Source organism: Strigops habroptila, chromosome 3, assembly GCF_004027225.2.
Source record: "Strigops habroptila isolate Jane chromosome 3, bStrHab1.2.pri, whole genome shotgun sequence".
Taxonomy (NCBI): Eukaryota; Metazoa; Chordata; class Aves; order Psittaciformes; family Psittacidae; genus Strigops; species Strigops habroptila.
In genome coordinates, this window is record NC_044279.2 from 37436759 (window position 1) to 37455859 (window position 19101).

At 40.9% G+C, this 19101-nt stretch overlaps 2 protein-coding genes across 2 annotated transcripts in view; both read left to right on the top strand.

The window, feature by feature from the left end:
• Window positions 1-3927, top strand: part of RAP1B (RAP1B, member of RAS oncogene family) — a 33633-nt gene extending 29706 nt beyond the window's left edge. The window contains exon 8 of the mRNA XM_030479649.1: window positions 592-3927. The gene's annotated coding sequence lies outside the window, so the exon portion shown is untranslated. The remainder of the gene's footprint in view (window positions 1-591) is intronic.
• Window positions 3928-8497: 4570 nt separating this feature from the next.
• The window catches only part of NUP107 (nucleoporin 107), a 29506-nt gene continuing 18902 nt past the window's right edge, over window positions 8498-19101 (top strand). Inside the window, exons 1-7 of the mRNA XM_030479647.1 lie at window positions 8498-8604; window positions 9308-9393; window positions 11074-11163; window positions 14083-14198; window positions 16036-16171; window positions 16737-16840; window positions 18676-18803. Coding sequence (XP_030335507.1) covers window positions 8597-8604; window positions 9308-9393; window positions 11074-11163; window positions 14083-14198; window positions 16036-16171; window positions 16737-16840; window positions 18676-18803 — 668 coding nt within the window. The 5' untranslated portion in view covers window positions 8498-8596. The remainder of the gene's footprint in view (window positions 8605-9307; window positions 9394-11073; window positions 11164-14082; window positions 14199-16035; window positions 16172-16736; window positions 16841-18675; window positions 18804-19101) is intronic.

Genomic DNA, 19101 nt, shown 5'->3' on the forward strand with positions numbered 1-19101 from the left:
TTACTGGACATACAGTGGTTCAGTTGCTTCAGTGCTATGATCAATTATTTTGTCATGCAGTAGACCTGCTAGGACATTTCATTGTCATAAATTGCAGGCTTTTATTAATATTCAGGTAGTGCCACGTTTAAGTCTTCTTGTATCGATATTAATACTTACTTTATTTGAACAACAGCAGTTCAAAGTAAACTGAGAGAGTTCCAAAAGCATTAGCTGAAGATGGCAAACGGCTGCTCCGTTTCTTTAACAGGGCTTTTGATTCAAGAGCTTTGATCCTCCAAATGTGTTTTTAGTTTTTAAAGCCACTGGAATTGTCATACTGTAAGCAAAACTAGATCCACCCATCAAATATTACTTCCACAGTTCAGCTTGGATTACCATATGTATCCCAATTCTGTTTTACTAATTGAGACAGTCTGTTATTTGTGTACAGCAGAAATGATATTAGTAGAGGAGAAGTGATAAGGTTATTTTCTGAGTCTGCCAAGAACTTTGCTAGTTGTTTTAACTGTTTCCTGCTTTAGTTCTTTTAACTGAAGAGAAGTAACAAATAGCTGATACTAATACTAACCTCTTGTTTTGTTGTTCCAGGTCTGAAGAACTGTTGCCCAATTCAACAGTGCCAGCATTCCAACTTTATTAAACCTACCAACATCTTAAATGGACTTTCCTGTGGTGGTACCCTTTAAGAAATGGATGAAAGCTACTACATCAGTTTGCACATTCTAATCACTTTCCAGTGTCATGAGAGATTTTTACTTATAAATATTCTAAGTGTATGCAACTGGTAAAACCAGAGCCTACATCCAGTATTACTGATAAGAGACATTGTTCATCCACCAATGTTGTACATGTATGAAAACTGTGTACTGTATACTTCAACAATCCCCACTTTCTATTGGAGAGTACAATAATGTAAATCCTAAAAGCACCACTATTTTAGCATAATAAAAGAAAGTCCAAAGAGCTCCTATATAGACTACTCCAGATAACTTTGCTTCATCGGTATTTGTAGCTTATTGTAACTTTTTTAAAGAAATACAGGATCATCATCATCGTATTGTACAAAAGCGCTTTGATTAACACAACAGCTATATAGTTTTTTAATTTTAGGAAAAACCTGTGGAGACAGTGATCTAGTCTTTAAGAGTCCTTTCAGTATAACGTCTGACTAAAGACATGGCCTTTAATATCTGTTGGGAAGGAAATGTCCAGACTTTTCAACCTTTTATTGTATGTTTCCTTTTCCTTGTTTACATAGGGAACAATGTTTATAGTTGTGTGTACAGTGGGGGTCTACAACAAGAAGTGTATATTTTAAAACGATTTTTTAATGATTTAACAATTTTTTGTAAATCATTTTTGGGCTTCTGCAGCTGTAGATTCTCACTGTGAATTCCCTTGCTTGCTCATGCATAAGTGTATTTGCAATACCAAATATACAGGTTTAGTACTTTTGCCTGTTAGTGATTGTTTTACATGTGTAACGTTTTGGTTGAGATGTTAAATGGTGGAAGAGTACTGTGGATGTGAATGTGGGAAGTAATTTTAATCATGTGTAATTGGTCACAGGGCCTAAGTTGCAGTAATTAACTTTTGCTGATTTATTTAACAATGCCTTGTTGCTTTGTATGCATTAACGTTTGGGTGTAAAGATTGTGTGTATATCCAACAGGGAGCCACAGTATTTAAATTGACCAACCTAATGTTACAACTGCTTTGAGGTGGCCAAATGTAAACTAAAAGCCTTAATTAAAGTGGTGCAATTTTGTATGACTTAGCATCAGTAGTTCAATAAATTTGGATTGCCATGCAAGGGCTTGCATTACAGTTATATACTACTTGAATGTTTTGTGTTTTAGTAGTGCTGGTAGATATTGATTTTTTTAAATCTCTTGCACAGTGCAGATTCATACATCTTAGGATGAAAAGCAGCCATTTTGGCTTTGTCTTCTGACAAATACATGCCATAGATACTTCTTCCAGTAGCATCCCATGTGCTAGGGTGGATGAATTTCTGACTGAATGAAATTCCACTTACAGTATTGGACTTGGAATATTCCAAGTTCTAACGTGACAGAGAAACATAACAAAGAATATCTGTCTTCAAAAGTTAGACTTCGTTAGTGGCTGTTTTGGGAACTTGAAAATATGTTGCCTGCTGTTTTTCCTTATTTCTAGGAAGAATTCATTCTTAAAATCAACTTAGTGTAGCTTAAAAGAAAAAAAAACTATTGGGAGAAAATATGATTTTTCTGCATGATTAAGTTGTATTTGTTTGATTTCAAGGAAATCTGCAGAAGAGCATTCTTGCAGTATTGAGTGTAGAGTTTTGCAGGCTTTAAATATCTCTTAACACTGTTGGACTGTGAAGTGGAATGCGTGGACTGTGGATGATTTCCTGAATTTGGCTGTGTGGCTGAAAATTACTGTCCCACCCAAATACTTGGTACCTCCTGTTTTTCTGGCACAGAATTATCAGGGCTTGTTCTAATCCATTCCTGCAAATTCAATGAGATTAGGTTAGCTAATACCAGTAAGCTTTGAGATAGTTTGTTGCCCAAAGTGAATTAAGGAGCCCAGCTGATCCTTCCTGCTGGTAATTTCATCAATCATCACCATTGTTTAATGGAGGTAATACACTCTTTCACTGTACAGAGTCAGAGTTAAGACTGAAATTCCTTTTGATTTATCATCAGAAACAGAACATGTGGTTAATGATCCCCATAAATATCTTGTTTTGGTACTCTCTGCATCCCAATTAGTCCCCAGTGTAGATGAGACTGGAGCACTAGATGCTCTAGTTCTTTTCAGTAGGTACCTTCCTCCTTGATGAGCTAATCAGTATTTTTCCTCCCTTCATTTTCAACCCCTGCTTATTCAGGTCTTGTAACACTTCTGTGTCCCAGTTGTGCTTTTATCAGTCTTCTCTTTAATGTGGTTCTTTTTCAGGCAGCTGTACAGATGGCATTGGGTGGGAAGGAAAGTAAATTATTTGATAACATCAGAGAGGAGCCCCTGGTCTAGTCTTGGTGTCCAGCCAAAGAGTACCAATTACAGGGAGCATCAGGCTTTGTCCCGAAAGCTCTGTACTAAGGCATTCTTGATTGCTCTGTGGAATAGTAAATGTACGGTTCCTCAGCACTAGAGGTAGTCAGTTTGATGGAACCCTAGGGAAGGAGAATTTTCAGAAACGCGAGGCTTTACCATCTAAAGATTGTGCTGAAAAAAGTGAAATGCACCCCCACACACACTCCCCTATATTTAGAACTTAGGCCAGATTTGTAAAGCCAACACATCATAACCCAGGTAATACCTAAACCCCAGTATTTTTCTCCTTGAAGACTTAGGCAAGCTTCAAGGGAGCAGTGTCCTGCTTGTTAAAGGGAAGATGCATGACAAAATGATGTGGAGGAAGTGACGGACATGAAGCGTAAGGAAAAAACACATGAAAGAATTTTCTTCATATCTAAGTAACTGCTGCATAAGAAGCTGTTGCCGCTGAGGAAGTGAACATCCAGTTCCCCACAGGAATTGGAACTATGTAAGCAGTTACCAAATCTAGAAAAGAATCCTGGCTGCTGAGATTTTTGAACAAACTTTCACATATCTTCAGGATAACTGCTTTGTGTACCAACGCTCAAGAGGTTCACGCTTGAACTGCTTGTACAGAAACAGAACACTTCCCATACAGCTTTGGATGAAAACATGCATAATTCATATTTTGAGAACTAATGCAGTAATTTTCCCAATTTGGTGTTAATACTGCTTGTAAAGTTAGCTTATGCTTACAGTGCACACAAAGGTGGAGACTGCTTTATTTCCACCCTAATCTGAAATTGGTATATGTCAGTATTTAAGTGTCCGACCTTTCTATGGAAAAAGTAATGTTTATGTCCTGAAATACAGGAGTATTATTTCATGCAATTGCTCTCTTCATATTAGGACTCTCGCAGCGTAATTTTTTCTTACACCTTGTTCCTAATGCCTGTCTGCATTCTCCAATTACTCTGTAAAATGAATGTCTACTTGTCTAACTTACAGAATATTTTGAGATACTGCAAGATGTTTTCAGATGTCCAAATGAATGAACTGTAAACTCAAACTACTGCTGCTCTCCAGCATAAGAGAATGTAACTTCTGGAAAAGCATTGCTGAATTAGATTCTAAGTTTGTTTCATAATGGGTACTGATATTGTGATGCTAGAAGTGGGAGGTGGGAGGAGTTTGGAGTTTGGATTAAACTGTGTGGTTTTCTCCGGATATAAATAGAGTGGCAGTTTCCTCATGGGTGAACACTAAAGATGAGGATTTTCGTCTTTTAAAATGCTCTAAACAAACTGTGGATTAATCAAACTTGATGGGTTTTTTCCCCAAAGTTTTCTAATCTTTGCCAGTTTTGGTAATAACTTAAAAGGTGGGGAAATTTTGCCATGATACTGTACTAGCTCTAGATAGACTTCAGTTTAGATTTATCAATAGTACAAAGTTATTTCTAGTCAGTAGTCAAAAATAGTAGTCAATATACAGCTGTTGTAGCACTTTTTGAATTGTAGTATGAAGATGCAGCCAAGCATCAGCATAGACAGAAATCTTTTTGTCCAATTTTATACTGTTGTCCCAACAGCGTTAGGCTGTACTTCAATTTATAGCTTTTATTTTGCCCACGTAAGGGGAAGAGAATAAAAGCAAAAAACAAGTTGCTCAAGTCTGCAAAAAGATGCAGTTGTATATAGTTCTCTAAGGCAGCCTTAGAGAAGCAGAGCTCTTAATGAAACTAGGTTTTTATTTCTGAGTCTCAAACACCTTTTATGCTTTTCTTTGAAAAGTTTACTAACAACTTGATTCTTAAAACCTGATTTAACTTCTCTGTTCTATAAACTCTGGAATGATACTTATATTTGTCACAAAATGCATTCTTAGTCTGGAACTATAAGCAAAATTGTTTTGTAGTCTTGATTTTGTTCTCAGTGTTGCAATATCTGGGCTTCAAACAGCAATTAAATGTGGATTTTGCTTCCTTTTTTCAGTGTTTTAGGGTTTGGGGTTTTTTTAAATACCCTCCAAAACCAGTTATTTTCAGAATTTCAAATTCTAAAGCAGAGGGTGGCTTCCTGTTTTCAATGTGATGTTCTTTAGGGATAGGTTTGTGAATGGAGAAAGGAATGTTTTCATAATTCCACTGTACTCACTTTAGCCTCAAGAAGTATTAGTTCTGCTGAACAACAAGCTCTATTCATTGTTTCAAGAAGGTTCACTGTCACCAGGATTTATTTTATTTTGAGGTTGTGTCTTGGGTGAACTACTTACTTTGAAAGACATTGTAATTGTTAAGTAATTCCTGTAACATCTTTCAGCTACCATAAACATGGAGGGAGGGGGCATTTCTGCAATCTTGGATACTGAGTGACATTTTAGTTGAAGTTATAATTCCTTCTTTTGTCAGCACGCTTTACCTTTTCATACTATGTGGTATTTTTACCTTACACTTCTAAATCTAGCAGGGAGGAGTCAGTAACCTCACTCCCTTACTAAGTACAAAAATCTACATGTGAAATCCCAGCTCTCATAAATTGGGTTTACTGCTTGTCACATGCCCAGTTCAGCAAAGACCCTTGGCACTACTGTCATGATTTTCAGACACAAATAAAATGACAGTTGCAAATTTGTCTCTTTCTTCTTCCTTTTTAATAAAAAAGAGGGTTTAGTTGAGCTTCCTCAATAGAGGTAGGCATGGGAATCAATTTGCTTAGGGTAAGACCCTCAGCAAACATTCATTTCGGAGTCACCATGGGTATTTTAATACTAAGCAGGCATGTAAACACTTTGGTTAAATTCCTGATGTTTGTTTGGTTTTTAAGTTTCCTTACATTTAAAAAGTAAAAAACTTCACACTTCCAGGAATGTGTTTCAAGTAAGTAAAGATGGGCTAAAACATGAGCTTTCTTCCTTCTCTTACAAAAAGGCAAGGCATAGTGTAGGTTCCACAGTTTTCTTTGTACCAAATGCAGTTGTGCTGCTCTTGTACATCACACAAGAACTGTAACGCTGTTGCTTTTGATAGTTCTGAATTAAGACTACCATTTTGTATATGCAGATGTCATTCATGCAGCTTAGCAGTACATTAGGGCAATTTGATTGTGAGCTATTATTAAAATGTATTTAGTGAAGGGTAATTGGGAGTTTTGAGTTAGTTTACTTGTTTAATTTAAATCTAGTATATGCTGAACTTTAACGTAGTATATCCTGTGAACCCCACTACCTGCACAGACAGCTAGTAGGGAGCAGAGGAATCTTTGGCATTGGCAATAAACATGCTATGTTTCAGTGTTAGTCGTGCTACCTGACAAGTTGTCTTTCTTTGTTCTGTCTCTAAGTATGGAGTATTACTGCCCCTCACGATATTCTAACAGTGGGGCTGCAGTTAGGATCAGTGTGGATGCAAACGTGAAACTTAAGATGGATTTATAATTTTTAATTATGAATTTAAATTCAGAATCCTCTATATGACTGAAAAATTTGCATTCCCTTCTGTGTAAGATGCTTGCATGAGACTTTTGGTTCTTTTTTTTTCCCCTCCATTTTTCCCCTTTCCCTCTCATTAGATAAATACGAACTGGGATGCTAGTCAAAAAACACTGCCTTGAAAACACACCTCCAGGTTTTTGTCCTGTTTCCTACCCTTGCCCTCTTCCTGGAGCCAACTTGAAGCCTCTAAGGTGCTTCCCCAGCCTGCACTTAAAGAGGCTATATATACTGCAACAAATTCTCTCAAGGGTCCAAAATATTTTACCTTCTTTTACAGGTTAGGTTGGTTTGGGGGGTTATAAAGCATGCATGCTGCCCTCTTAATTTCTCTTCAGCCTCATTTCTTTTCCTTTGTTCTCATCTGCCATTACTTTGAATAAGCATGAGGCCACATACGAAGCAAGCATTTCTCTGTCATCATTACATTTCTCATTTGTTCACACTCTTCTGCCCTGAGAAAGGGCCAGCCTGAGAGTGTGAGCTCTTGGCAAGGAACTGAACCAGGTACTAATTTGTGCATTAGTATGAATTTCCTACTGCATTACAGAAACCATAATGCTACGCTGTTTTGTGAGAATGTGCTAAGAGGTAAATTCTATTAAATATGTAGTACTGAATTAGGATATAATGGTTCCTTTCCCATTCTTTTAGTTCACTGTAATGAAGGGTATTGCTTTTGTTTGTGCTTTCATGATAGTACCCATGATAGGACAACTTCATTTTTTTTTTTTTAATCCAAAACTCCATTTCTCAAGTGACATACCTGCTCCCTGAGCGTCTTCTGCTTGCTTTTGTTCTTGCATACCTGATCTTTGTCAGCCTTCTCAGTTTTGTTCTTGCAAAGCCGCCTGAGGTTAGGCTCTCCAGCAGCTTCAATGAGACATGAAGCATTTTATCAGCATCTTAAGCGAGTTGCTGGGCTTCAGACATTGTCTTGCAGTTCTGCTGCCTTTTGCAGCTGTTTTCAAGTGTATGCCTCTCTCTGTGAGAAATTTAAGTGCCTAATTTGCTCAACGGACTCCCTCGTAGCTACCTCTAGCCCCAAATACACTTGCAAGTGTTTTTCAGAACCTGCCCATCTACACTAAAAATGCAGTTTGGACAGTTCCTTGTCCTAAGGCACAAGGAAATGAACTATGATCATTAGCACAATCATTTGTACTGATAAGAGTAATAACAGTATCTTTCTATAGTTAAAAAGTGTTAAAATCCATTTTAGGGAGGGAGAGGTAGTTTTGCAACACTCTTTGTCTGTCCAAGGCGATAAGGAGTGAGTGATCCTGCACGGTGGTCACTACCTCTTGGAAGTAGTACTTGCCAGTAGTCCATGTTAAACGGGGAGAAATGGGAGAGGAAGAGGAATACTATCTTCTTCCCTGTGAGGGTGGTGAGGCACTGGCACAGTTTGCCCAAAGAAGCTGTGGCTGCCCCATCCCTAGCAGTGTTCAAGGCCAGGTTGGACGGGGCTTGGAGCAACCTGGTCTGGTGGAAAGTGTCCCTGCCCATAACAGGGGGTTGGAACTCGATGAGCTTTAAGGTCCCTTCCAACCCAAACCATTCTGTGACAGATGCAAGTTTGTAACTTGGCAAATACAGGCTCATTTTTGCAAAAGCTGGGAGGGGGGTTGCCCTAGCTGAATGGGAACGAAATACTTTGTGCATCAGATTATTCCTTCTCTGTGCAATGAGAGAGAAAACGTAAACAGCACCTGAAGTTTAAACTGCGGAATGGATGGAAGGCGCATTTAAGCTTTGTCGCTCAATGCGGGATCCCGCTGCCCGGGGACTGGCGGGAGCGCAGCCCCCCGCCGGAGGCAGCCGCTGCCTGCGCAGAAGAGGGCAGCCCAGCCCGCTACCCCTCACGGCCGCCAATGCCCGGCTGCCCCAGCGCGGCACCGCCGCCCCTCCTGCGCCCCGGGGCCCACTCCCGCCCAGCCGCGCTGCCGGGGCGGTGCATGCGCGGTGCGACCGCCCCGCTTGGCGCAGGCGGAAGCTCGCTCGTGTCCTTCCGGGCCGCGGGCCGGAGGCGGGAACGGTGGAGCCCGGGCTGAGGCGGGCCGGGGCTGCCATGGACAGGTGAGGGGCGCGGGGGGATTAGGTGCCGGCGGGGCGCAGGGGAGGTGCGGGCCCCCGCGGGGCGGTGCGGTGCGGTGCGGTGCGGTGCGGTGCGGAGCGGACCAGTGCGGGGCGTTACGCGATGTATCCCCCTGCGGCGACCGCGCAGGAGCGGTGTGCGCACAGTGCGGGCTGGGGAGCGCAGCAGGGCTCGAAGGGTGTCGGAGGCTTTATGTCAGCCCAGAGCTTTGTCTGTGTTTCATTTCTTCTGGAGTGCGTATGTAGGTGGCGGGGTTTGTCCGCGCCGCAGGAACGGTGGGGCCGGGCCCTTGCAGGGCGCTCCGCAGGCGGGCCGGCCTCGGCAGCCGCAGCGGCGGCCTTCGCTCCCCCCTCTAGCTTCAACTCCGCGTTCCAGCAGTTGTTCGCGATTTTGGTACCTTTCTGCAAGGGACGTGAGCCGCCTCAGTCTGGTGGTTTTGTGTGTCCGAAGGGAAAAGTCAAGTAACGAAACCATGTCATTCGTTCAGTTGGATTTTTCAATTCAAAACTGATTTTATACTGTTGCATCTCTAGAGGAAACCGCACATCAGTGCTGGAACTGGCGATGACTTTATGCTTTGTTTAAGCTTCCCAGCTGTGAGTTACTTGAAGCAACAAGACAATCTTGTTCTATGTTCTGCTTGGGTTCACTGGCTTATCTTGTGCCTGTGTTGCTGTTGTCTAGGAATGGTTTTGAAGACAGGTTATCCCCCCGCGATGCAGCGATGGCCAGACCTGGGCGGAAGCAAAGCTCTCAGAAAAGAGTTTCTGGTATCCTTTTCCTGAAAAGACTGTTCACCTTCTCTTTAACCGTTGCTTGCTGTGTTCGCAAGGTGCTGTATTTTTACCACTGCTTTGATTTTGAGCATGGTTGGAATAGTTTTAAAATATACTGCAAGTTACTCTTTGGTTTATGCCTATTTGAAGTGAAGAACGTATGCATATAATGTGAAATTGAGAGGTATTCTGCAGCCAAAATTTTGCTGTTGAACTGTCTTGTGTTTTCCCCTTCTGTGTGTAGTCTGTGGTATTTGCATGCATTATGAAGGAGAAAAGTTGCAAAACAAAGCTATGATTGCAGTGTCTAAAAACTGCTAGAGAGGGATATCAGTGACTGACTGAAAGTGTGACTGGGAAATCTGGGTGAGTTTCATTTACAAAAATCCTGTGTTGTCAGTGATATGGTACGTTACTTGGCCTTAGCAGAAGAACTTAAGGATAAGCCAAAAGATGCAATTCTTTGCCTTTTCACAGAATAGCATTTCCTCTGAGTGGTTTTTTTTTCTCTCCTTTCCTTTTCCCCACGTTGTAGTCCCAAACCATGTGAAAGCTGTTGTAGTGATGGCTCGGAACAGATTATTCAAGTAGGCTTAGGGAAAGGAGTCAGGATAGAATAGGGAAAGTAAGAGATTGTTGAAATGCTTGTATAGTCGATTCTTTACTATGTTTAGATTTATTATTTCAATTATGGGTTAAATATGATTACAGGGATGTTGCATTGCCTGTGTCCTAAACTTGTGCCGTCACGTTTGTGTGGTGTTGTGTTTCACGGTTCTTCATGGGCTTATGAACTCAGGTTGATGTCAGCCCAAGAACTATGTGAGCCGGAGCTGACTCCATTTCTGAGTTTTTGAAACTTAAGTTTTCTTCAGTCCGTTATATCTGAATTTTATGGTTTTATGCTCTTTTGCACGTGCTGTGTTCCCAGAGTATTGTTAATTATTCAGTGTATCTTAACTTCCCATCCACAGTAATAGCAAGAGGAATTCACAGACATGGAATGTAATTTGACATCTAATAGAATAGTGTTTTTCTGGTTATGATAGCAAAGGAATCCAGAACATTTTCTTGTCCATCTGGTTTTTGCAAGCAAAATAGAACTAGTGAGGTAGTGGCCCTGATTATATCGTGCCTAAGAATCGCAGTGTTCTTGGATGCTGATACGACATGGGATACTGAAACTTTGACACAACTACTTAGTAAACCATACGTAGAGCACTGAATCTAGTTGCTGACAGGCAGAAGCAGAACAGGGCAACAGAGACGTTTTCTGTTAGTCATCGGCACGCTGGAACTGAGAGAGGGAAAACTTTTTTTTTTTACATGCATTCAGTCTCAGATTTTCATATTGTCTAGCACAGAGCAGCTCCTTGTGGGACAGAAGTATTGTTTTTGATCTGAACAGTGAGGAGTCGTCCCAGCCCTGGCATTCTCATATCTCTGAACTTTACTTTGCAGTGTCCCTTTCAGCCTTCCAGCTTTTAAGCTTCTGGTGAAACATTTTGTGACCTAACTCAGGTTTATGAATGGGATTTTCTGCTCCAGTCTGAAACAGTAGATGTGTAATCTTCATAATATTTGAGCTACTGCAAAATATTTTTCCTTTCCCAGTATTCACAATAATTTTGACTAGAGCCAAAAGTGTGGTTTCTTAACTCGTTTATTAATCAGTTCTTGCATGCCTGGATGACTCTATTGGAAACACGACACCCAGAGGCCAGTTGCTGTCCCGAACTCCCAGTTCGTTGCATCGCCAGCCAGGTAAGACTGCTTTATTTCTTTAGTTAAAGGAATTATACATGTGGACTTCATAATTAATAACAATTCATAAGGAGAAAGACATGGATGCACTGTAGTGGGTCCAGTGAAGGGCCACAAAGTTATTTAGGGGATAGGAGTAGCTGACATTTGAGAAGAAGCTGAGAAGAGCTGGGATTGTTTAGCCTGGGAAACAGAAGGCTTGAGGGGATCTTGTTAGTAAATAATAATACTTGTTAATAAATAATAAATACCTGATGGGAGGGTAAAAGACCGGGCTCTTGGTGGTGCCCAGTGAAAAGACAAAAGGCACAACAGGATATACAGGGAATTCTGTTTAAGCATAAGAAAAACTTTTTTTTACTCTAAGGGTGATTGAACGCTAGAACTGGTTGCCCAGATAGCCTGTGGAGTCTCTGTCCTTGGAGATAACCAAAGTTGACTGGAAACAAAACCTTGAAGATAACCAAAGCAACCTTTTCTAGTTGACACTTCCTTGGGTAGGAGGGTTGGAGTAGATAATCTCCAAAGGTTCCCTCCAACCTCAGTGTGCTGGGTTGATGCTGACTGGATGCTGCGTGCTCACCAAGCCGCTCTGTCACTGCCCTCCTCAGCAGGACAAGGCGGGGGGAAAGAAAATCTAACAAAAGGCTCGTGGGTTGATATAAGGACAGGGAAGCATCACTCAGCAATTACTGTCACGGGCAAAACACATTTGACTTGGTGAACTTTGTAATAAATTAATCAAATCAGAGTAGGGTAATGAGAAATAAAACCGTATCTTAAAAGACCTTCCACCCATCTCTCCCTTCTTCCTCACCCCAAGTGGCATAGGGGGTCAGGGAATGGGGGTTGTGGCCAGTCATCACACGTTATCTCTGCCACTCCTTCCTCCTCACGGAAGGACTCCTCACACCCTTCCCCTGCTCTGGGGTCCCTCCCATGGAAGACAGTCCTCCACAAACTTCTCCTGTGTGGGTCCTTCCCACAGGCTGCAGTTCTTCACAAGCTGCTCCAGCGTGGGTCCCTTCCACAGGGTGCATCCTTCAGGAACAGACTGCTCCAGTGTGGGTCCCCCGCGGGGTCACAAGTCCTGCAGCAAACCTGCTCCAGTGTGGGCTCCTCTCTCCACAGGGCCGCAGGTCCTGCCAGGAGCCTGCTCCAGTGCAGGCTTCCCACGGGGTCACAGCCTCCTTCAGGCATCCCCCTGCTCCACCGTGGGGTCCTGCATGGGCTGCAGGTGGAGATCTGCTCCACCATGGACCTCCCTGGGCTGCAGGGACACAGCCTGCCTCACCATGGGCTCATTTTCTTTGTTTGACTCTATGTCCAGTATCATTTCAGTTTCTCTCAAGTATTTGTCTCTTTGATCTTCAATATACCTCACTTTCACATCTCAAGAGTTCAGGGAAAATTTGTGGTGAATCAAGAAACATGCTAGTACAAGGACAGAAACCTTGGGACAGAAACCTTTGGTTCTTCAGCTTTCTTAATCTGTGTGAAACTGATGCATGGAAAACTACATCTGCGTATTGATAGGAAGCATTCCAAGGTCCCTGTACCTTTTGCAATGGCCTTGCTCCCTTATAATTTGAGGTTGTCAGAGATCTGAGGTACACTTTTGATGATCTTCAGGACTGGGAACATTCCGAGAAAATTCTGTTTACCTCGGACACTGGGGGGTGGGGAGGAAGGGGCAGAAACAAACTAAGTGCCATAAACATCTGATCAGCTGTTTCCAAACTGGATGGAGTCTCATGGAGACCCTGGATCTGCTTTTTATTTTGTGGTTGTATATGCTGCTGTGGGTGTCTTAGATGCCTTTGAATCCAGCAGTCCTCAAGTCCAAGAGGAAACATTAGTGATCTCAGTGCTGACTGAAGCTGTCTTGTTATCAAGAACTGCTGCTGAGGGTTGTACAAGCACTTCTTTCTCCAAATTGGATAACAAAATATTGGGGCTGTGTCATTCCTTCATTACCACTATTGACACAACTCCTGATTTGGCTGTCACTGTCTTGATGCAACAAAGTTTTTAGATGTCTTCCCAGGCTGTTTGTGATTGATAAGAGGATCAAAGTAGCTACTATCTTCATGCAAATTCTGTGTTCTTTGAGCTGTGTGGAGGTCTGTTGTGGTGGAGCTCCCTGTTGTCATAGAGTGGCATTTTAATCTTTCAAAGCAGCATCTCTGTTTTTAGCATAGGTCAAACATTCCTGAGAACACTAGCCACGGCACTGATGTGCAGGAGTATTTGGAGCAGATGCAGTGCTTAGTAGAGCAGGCTTGTGGTTGCCTTTTGCTTTAAGGGATTTGGAGACCAGTTTCCAAGAGAGACTGGAGATTTATTGCTCTTTGTGCTCATGGTGTGTGTTTACCAGTGAACTCTGGTAACTGAAGGCGTGTCACATATTTGGTGCATAATACACTCACATTCAACGTGGCATCAGGCATCTATCTGGAATGCTGCTTGACTTGAGGAGGAACTGAAATGACAATAGATAGGCTTTGTCTTCACATTTATATGTGCCCTGCTTGAAAAACTAGGGCTTGAGTATACTCCAGAGTTGCTTACCAGGGTGTTTGTATAACTCCAGCATAGCTAGATGTATAGATTATTAAGTTCCATTATTGATAGTTAACCTGCTTGTTTCTAGGTGTTGTTGGGCCTGAGACTTGTTTTTCTTTCATAAGTGGTGATTGTGGGTTTATGGGTTTAGTACAAGCCTTCTGGTGGAAGGAAAGTGAAGATAGACAAGAGCAAGTTACTTCATCAGGTTGGTTTGTCTGTTTCTTATGTGACAGAGCCGGATCTCATAAATACTTCAATCTCCATGGTAAGATTTCTTTAGAGCTCCTTGATTGACCATAGCAGCCTTAAATACTTTTTCTTTTCAGAAAAGGTGCTCTCTTTCTCTTTCAGTTACAGCACTAACTCGAAGCTTCATGAAGCCATCAGATATGTCTGCCATCCTGGGAACAGGAGGGCAATCTCCGCTGATTCTACAAAGTCCTGGACTTTTTGGCAATCTGTCAGGGGTAAGATAGAGCATTGTTTTCTCTTCTGTTCCTGTGAAACTTATAAGAAATTACAAGTTTACAGTGTTGTTTGCACCCAAGATAAACTGTGGGTGGTACAAGCTTGCTAGTACTACTCTTGCTGCTGGCTACTAGTGTTATTTATTATTGTGGTGTTCTTTGAAATGCTGTCAGGAATTTTAAGGGTTTTAAGGACTTGCTAAATACACCGTGTGTGTTGAGCTAGTCCTTATAACATCAGCTTGTGACTACAAAAATCCTGACTTTGCTTGTTTACAAATTCATCAAAGACAATTGTTCTATGTCAGCAAGTTAAACCTTCTGAGTTTTTCTTATTTTAGCACTCTCCAGTATTGGGCTTTGCTTAGATGTTAAAGTTTGGACTTCAAAGACCAAGCTCTTGACTTTTCAGATGGTGTTAATTATCTTCTGCCTTTGGAGAAACACTGATTAGAAAAGTTATCATAGGGACGTCTGAAGTATTTAATCTCTGTTTATTTTTAAATGAACTTGAAACAAGATGTCCCTCTGTATGCACATTTTAATTCATTCTCCCTTTTAGTTGTTTCTGTAGATTCTTACAGCCCATTTGTTTCTTTAAATTACCAGGTTCTGGAGCCTAGTTGATCAGCATGTGTACAGCTCTTGGCAAGGGCACTCTTCCTCTGATTCAGAGCCTCTTGTCATTCTGTAACTAGTGTTTTGTGGAGAGGAGTACACTTTAGGTTAGCATTTAGTGCTCTGACTTGAATCCAGTTTAGATTAGCAGGGCGAAACTTGGGACTAGACAAAGGCTTTCACAGGAGGGCGATGGAAAAAGGACTTAAAATTGTGTCTTGTGGAAATTTACTTGCTAGTAGATAAGAACACCCATCAGCCCTTTTTGTGTGTCCCACAGAGACTTGATAGGATTTTACTGGAACTGAATTTCTTCAGTTATTTTTACTCTGCAGTTGGAGTGCTATTGCATTCTGTTCTGCTTGTCTCGAGGGCAATAATGGCAGAAAGAGATGAGGCAAGAGGAGTACTGTGGGTAGAAACTTGGGCATAAAAGGAAGAATAACAGGTATATGTCTGCAGGTTTTGGATATGCTTAAGAGGCTGCCACAGGCAATGTCATCTGGTTCCCTCTTTGTGGTTTCCTGGGTAGGACCATTTTAAGAGTTTGAAAAAAGAATCATCCAGTGGCACATCTCTGCCTCTTTGTTTAGCATTAGTTGCTGATGAGAAGACAATTGCTGTCATGGAAACAACTGCAGGAAGATGACCTGTCAGTGCAGTATAGGTATAGTCTGTCTTCTGCTTTGGTCATTTTGCTGCTCTAATGTCAGATAAGTTATCAAATACCTCCCCTGAAATAGCCCCCACAAGCTATAGGTGGATCTTTATTTCCCCCTGTAATATTGATACTTGCTATTATTTTAAACATATATTGCTTCATTTGTTTCAAATGTTTTGAGCAATTCACCGAGAAGGTTGGAAGACTGGTAAATGATTCAAGTTTTAACTATTTTACTTAACTTCTCACAGCTGCTTTACAACACAGTCAATGTTACTCTTGTTTCACTTCAAATGACAAAATACTAAGTAAACATTTAGCATAATAGAATATGAAAGTTTAGAGTGATTTATTTGTTTTAAAATGAAAAGTGATACATGGTGTTTTAAAGAGGATGGTCTTACGAGATTAGCTGCTACTTCAGTTACTTCCTGAAAAAAAAAATAAATTGAGAATTTCTGTTTTCCAGATTAAAATTTAGCTTTTCAGAGCTGTTTGTTACAGGCTTGTAATGGAGATTGCTATTTCTCTTCCTTATGTTCTTGTTAATGCTGCTAGTTGGATGAAAGTAGCTGGACAATGGCACTCTCCCCTCAGCAGACAGGAATGTTTGCAAATCTGGACATGTCCAGTATGACAGACAATGTCACTATGAGCGCTGTGCTGCTGCGTGAGGATGACCCTGGGGAAGCTGGTGAGGCAATCTGAAGTTTTCATCGTAATTGCCCGCAGTTTTTACTTGTGGAATATAAATATATATGTGGGTTTTCGGTTTCGTGGGGGATTTGTTTGTTTGTTTTGGGTTTTTTTTAATCTTTTGCTGATATTCCTTGTTAAAAACGGTCTAGTTTAAGAAGTTCAGAAAGTTAATCTCTTCCAGTTATTGGAGTTTTGATAGTTTGTGTCATCTGTGGAACCTGATGGCGTAGATGGGACGCTCTGGTGAAGTAAGGCTCAAACTGGATTAGTTTTGTGGAGATGCACAAATGAGTTTGTTGTTGAAGCTTGTGCAAATGACAGGTTTACAACAAAAGTTCCATAATTATTTTACTTACCTTGTAGATTCTCTGTATCTTACTACCTTAGCTGAGAAGTTCTTCTAACTTTATGGGACATAAATAGTACATATCATCATTGTCCTCATTTAGATTTACAAAGGATGAGATGCCTTGTCATCAGAAGGATTATTTTGTAGTCTGGTTTGGGGCTTTTTAGCAACTTGTGTCTAATATGGCTGTTCCTTCTTAAATCTGTTCTAGCTACTATGAGCATGTACTCAGATTTTCTACATTCCTTCCTGAAGCATACATCAACTACCATTTTCGATCTTGTGGATGAGTATGAAAGTATTTGTAACAGTCAGGTAAGTAGTTTGCTTGGGGGTTTATTTACTTTTATTTTACAATCCCTTCTCAAAATAGTATTGCTAGTTTTCTTTGAGCTGAAAAGTCACAGTGCTCAACATAAATACTTTAAATCTTCCAGCTGGTTACAGTCTTCTGAGTCACTGAAGACTAGCATTGAATAGCAATCTCGCTTTCCTCATACAGTACTTTGGCACAGGAGTACCCATTGTGTAGCTTGCTGAATACTAAAAATGTCATCTGGCTGCCATTCCACTACATGTGTCAAGTGACAATAAACATTAACAGATGTATAGATTTTTTTTGTGTTAATGATAATAAGCTGGATTTAAATGTACTTATTTCTCTCGGGTATAAATAAATAAAATCATTATGATGTTTTAAGAGTTCTCTGCTATGTTATTAACAAGCTGGCAGTAGAGGGCTCAACATTAGCTTGAAGGTGTCTCTGCTTTTAGACAGTTTTTTATTTGATTGGCTGTTGACCTGACAGTTCAGGATGAGCAGGGATTGACTGAGAGGAAGAAATGATGATGCTTTTGTCAGTATGTTGTTCATAAAAGAGAAAGGTGGACAGATCATTTGCTTTTTAAGAGACTTCATACCTGTGTTTGTGTTAAGAAAATGCATTCCTGCCCTGTTTTGTGCAAATTTGTTGTTGGGGTTGAGTTGGAGGATGCTGAGATCTTTAATGAGGTGTGTACCACAATTGTGTTCCCAAGTGGGAAGCAGACAAGAGAAGGAAAATAAATGTGAACTTGATTGTTTTGTGAGATTGTGGAACTTCCGTTCCTCCTGTTGGAGAATATGGATACTATCTACAAGACTGTCGAATATAGAGTGGTTGTTTTAAGCCATGTTGAATTTGTGGGGAGGTTATTGTATGTTGCCAGAGACTTACAAAAGTAGAGTGAAGGATGCTGCTCCAAGGATTAGTTTTGATGTTGCTGACAGGGCTTGGGATGGGGGTGGAGGGAGAGCCCTGAGCTCTCATGCTGCCTCTCATCCGTACCCTGAGATCAGCCCAGTGGCTCCTGGCAGCAATGAACTCTTTTAATACGTTCTGGAAGGTAACAAAAGGGAACAGAAGATCGTGTTCCTCTCTTGCATCATGATGGCGCACCTCATTCTTTTCTCCAAATCTGTTGTTCACCTCCCACTTGAAAATTGATGAATAAATTGATACCTGACAGATTGGGTACTCCTAAAATGTAGGAGTTTGAGGTTGTTCTCAGAAGTAGTAGGAGCTCTGGAAGTTTTCTTCATGAGACATAAAGGAAAAGATAATAGAATTTCTTTTTGGTGATACTGTAACTGATGTGGTAACCAACAGTTTAGGTTTTCCCATTTAACAGAGCTAGAAAGGAAAGGGTATCTGTCAGGCACTGATAAATGCAGTTGCAAAGACCAGTAGGGCTGACCTTATGTTTGATAATGAAGTATATGGAAAAAAAGTTGGAAATTTTGATGATTTCTTTTTTGTTCGGGATTTTTTTGTGTGTGGGAGGGGTTTGGAGGGGTTTTCCTGGTTTTTTTTTTCTCTGCCTCCCAGTCTTTGGTGCTTTTTAATTGATCAGCACAAGCTGGTTTTATCTTGGCTTTGTACAGTGCATTGCAAAATGAAACTACTCTCTTGGTTTATGGCTTCTAGGCTGTGGTAATACTATTCTTATTAATAATTAAGGAAATTTCTGGTGTGGAGCATCATCTGCCTGCTTTGAAGACGGTAATCACAAACGTGGTTGTTGAAGGCGTTCAGGATAATGAAAAGATTGCTGTAAGGGCTGGACAATATTACTATATTAATGTAAGTGTGTACATGTATTTACCTCAGGTGAACATACTGGGGAAAATAGTTTATCGGGCAGCTCCTGGACAGCAAAAGTTTTCAAAAACTGCCAGTGTCTTGTGGCTTCTCAAGCAGGAGATGGTGACTTGGAGACTGCTGTCCTCACTTTACAGGTAAGTCCTTTGAAAAGCACGTTATATTTCTGCACTGAGCTGACCTTCTGGGATATGTTTTTTAATGAATTTATAAATATGGAGTGAAGCAATAAGTACCTATTAATCTGTTTATGGAATTTGGTGCTGATATATATGTCTATTTATTATCTATTTACAAGCATGAAAGTTGTAAAGGGGCCTGTTACTACTTTTGCAACTTCAAGTATTTTTTTCAAAAGAACATTTTTGTAAAGGTGTTTTTACGTGCATTATTGTGCATTCTGCTGAAGTTTCTCAGCTTTATTTTAATCACTAA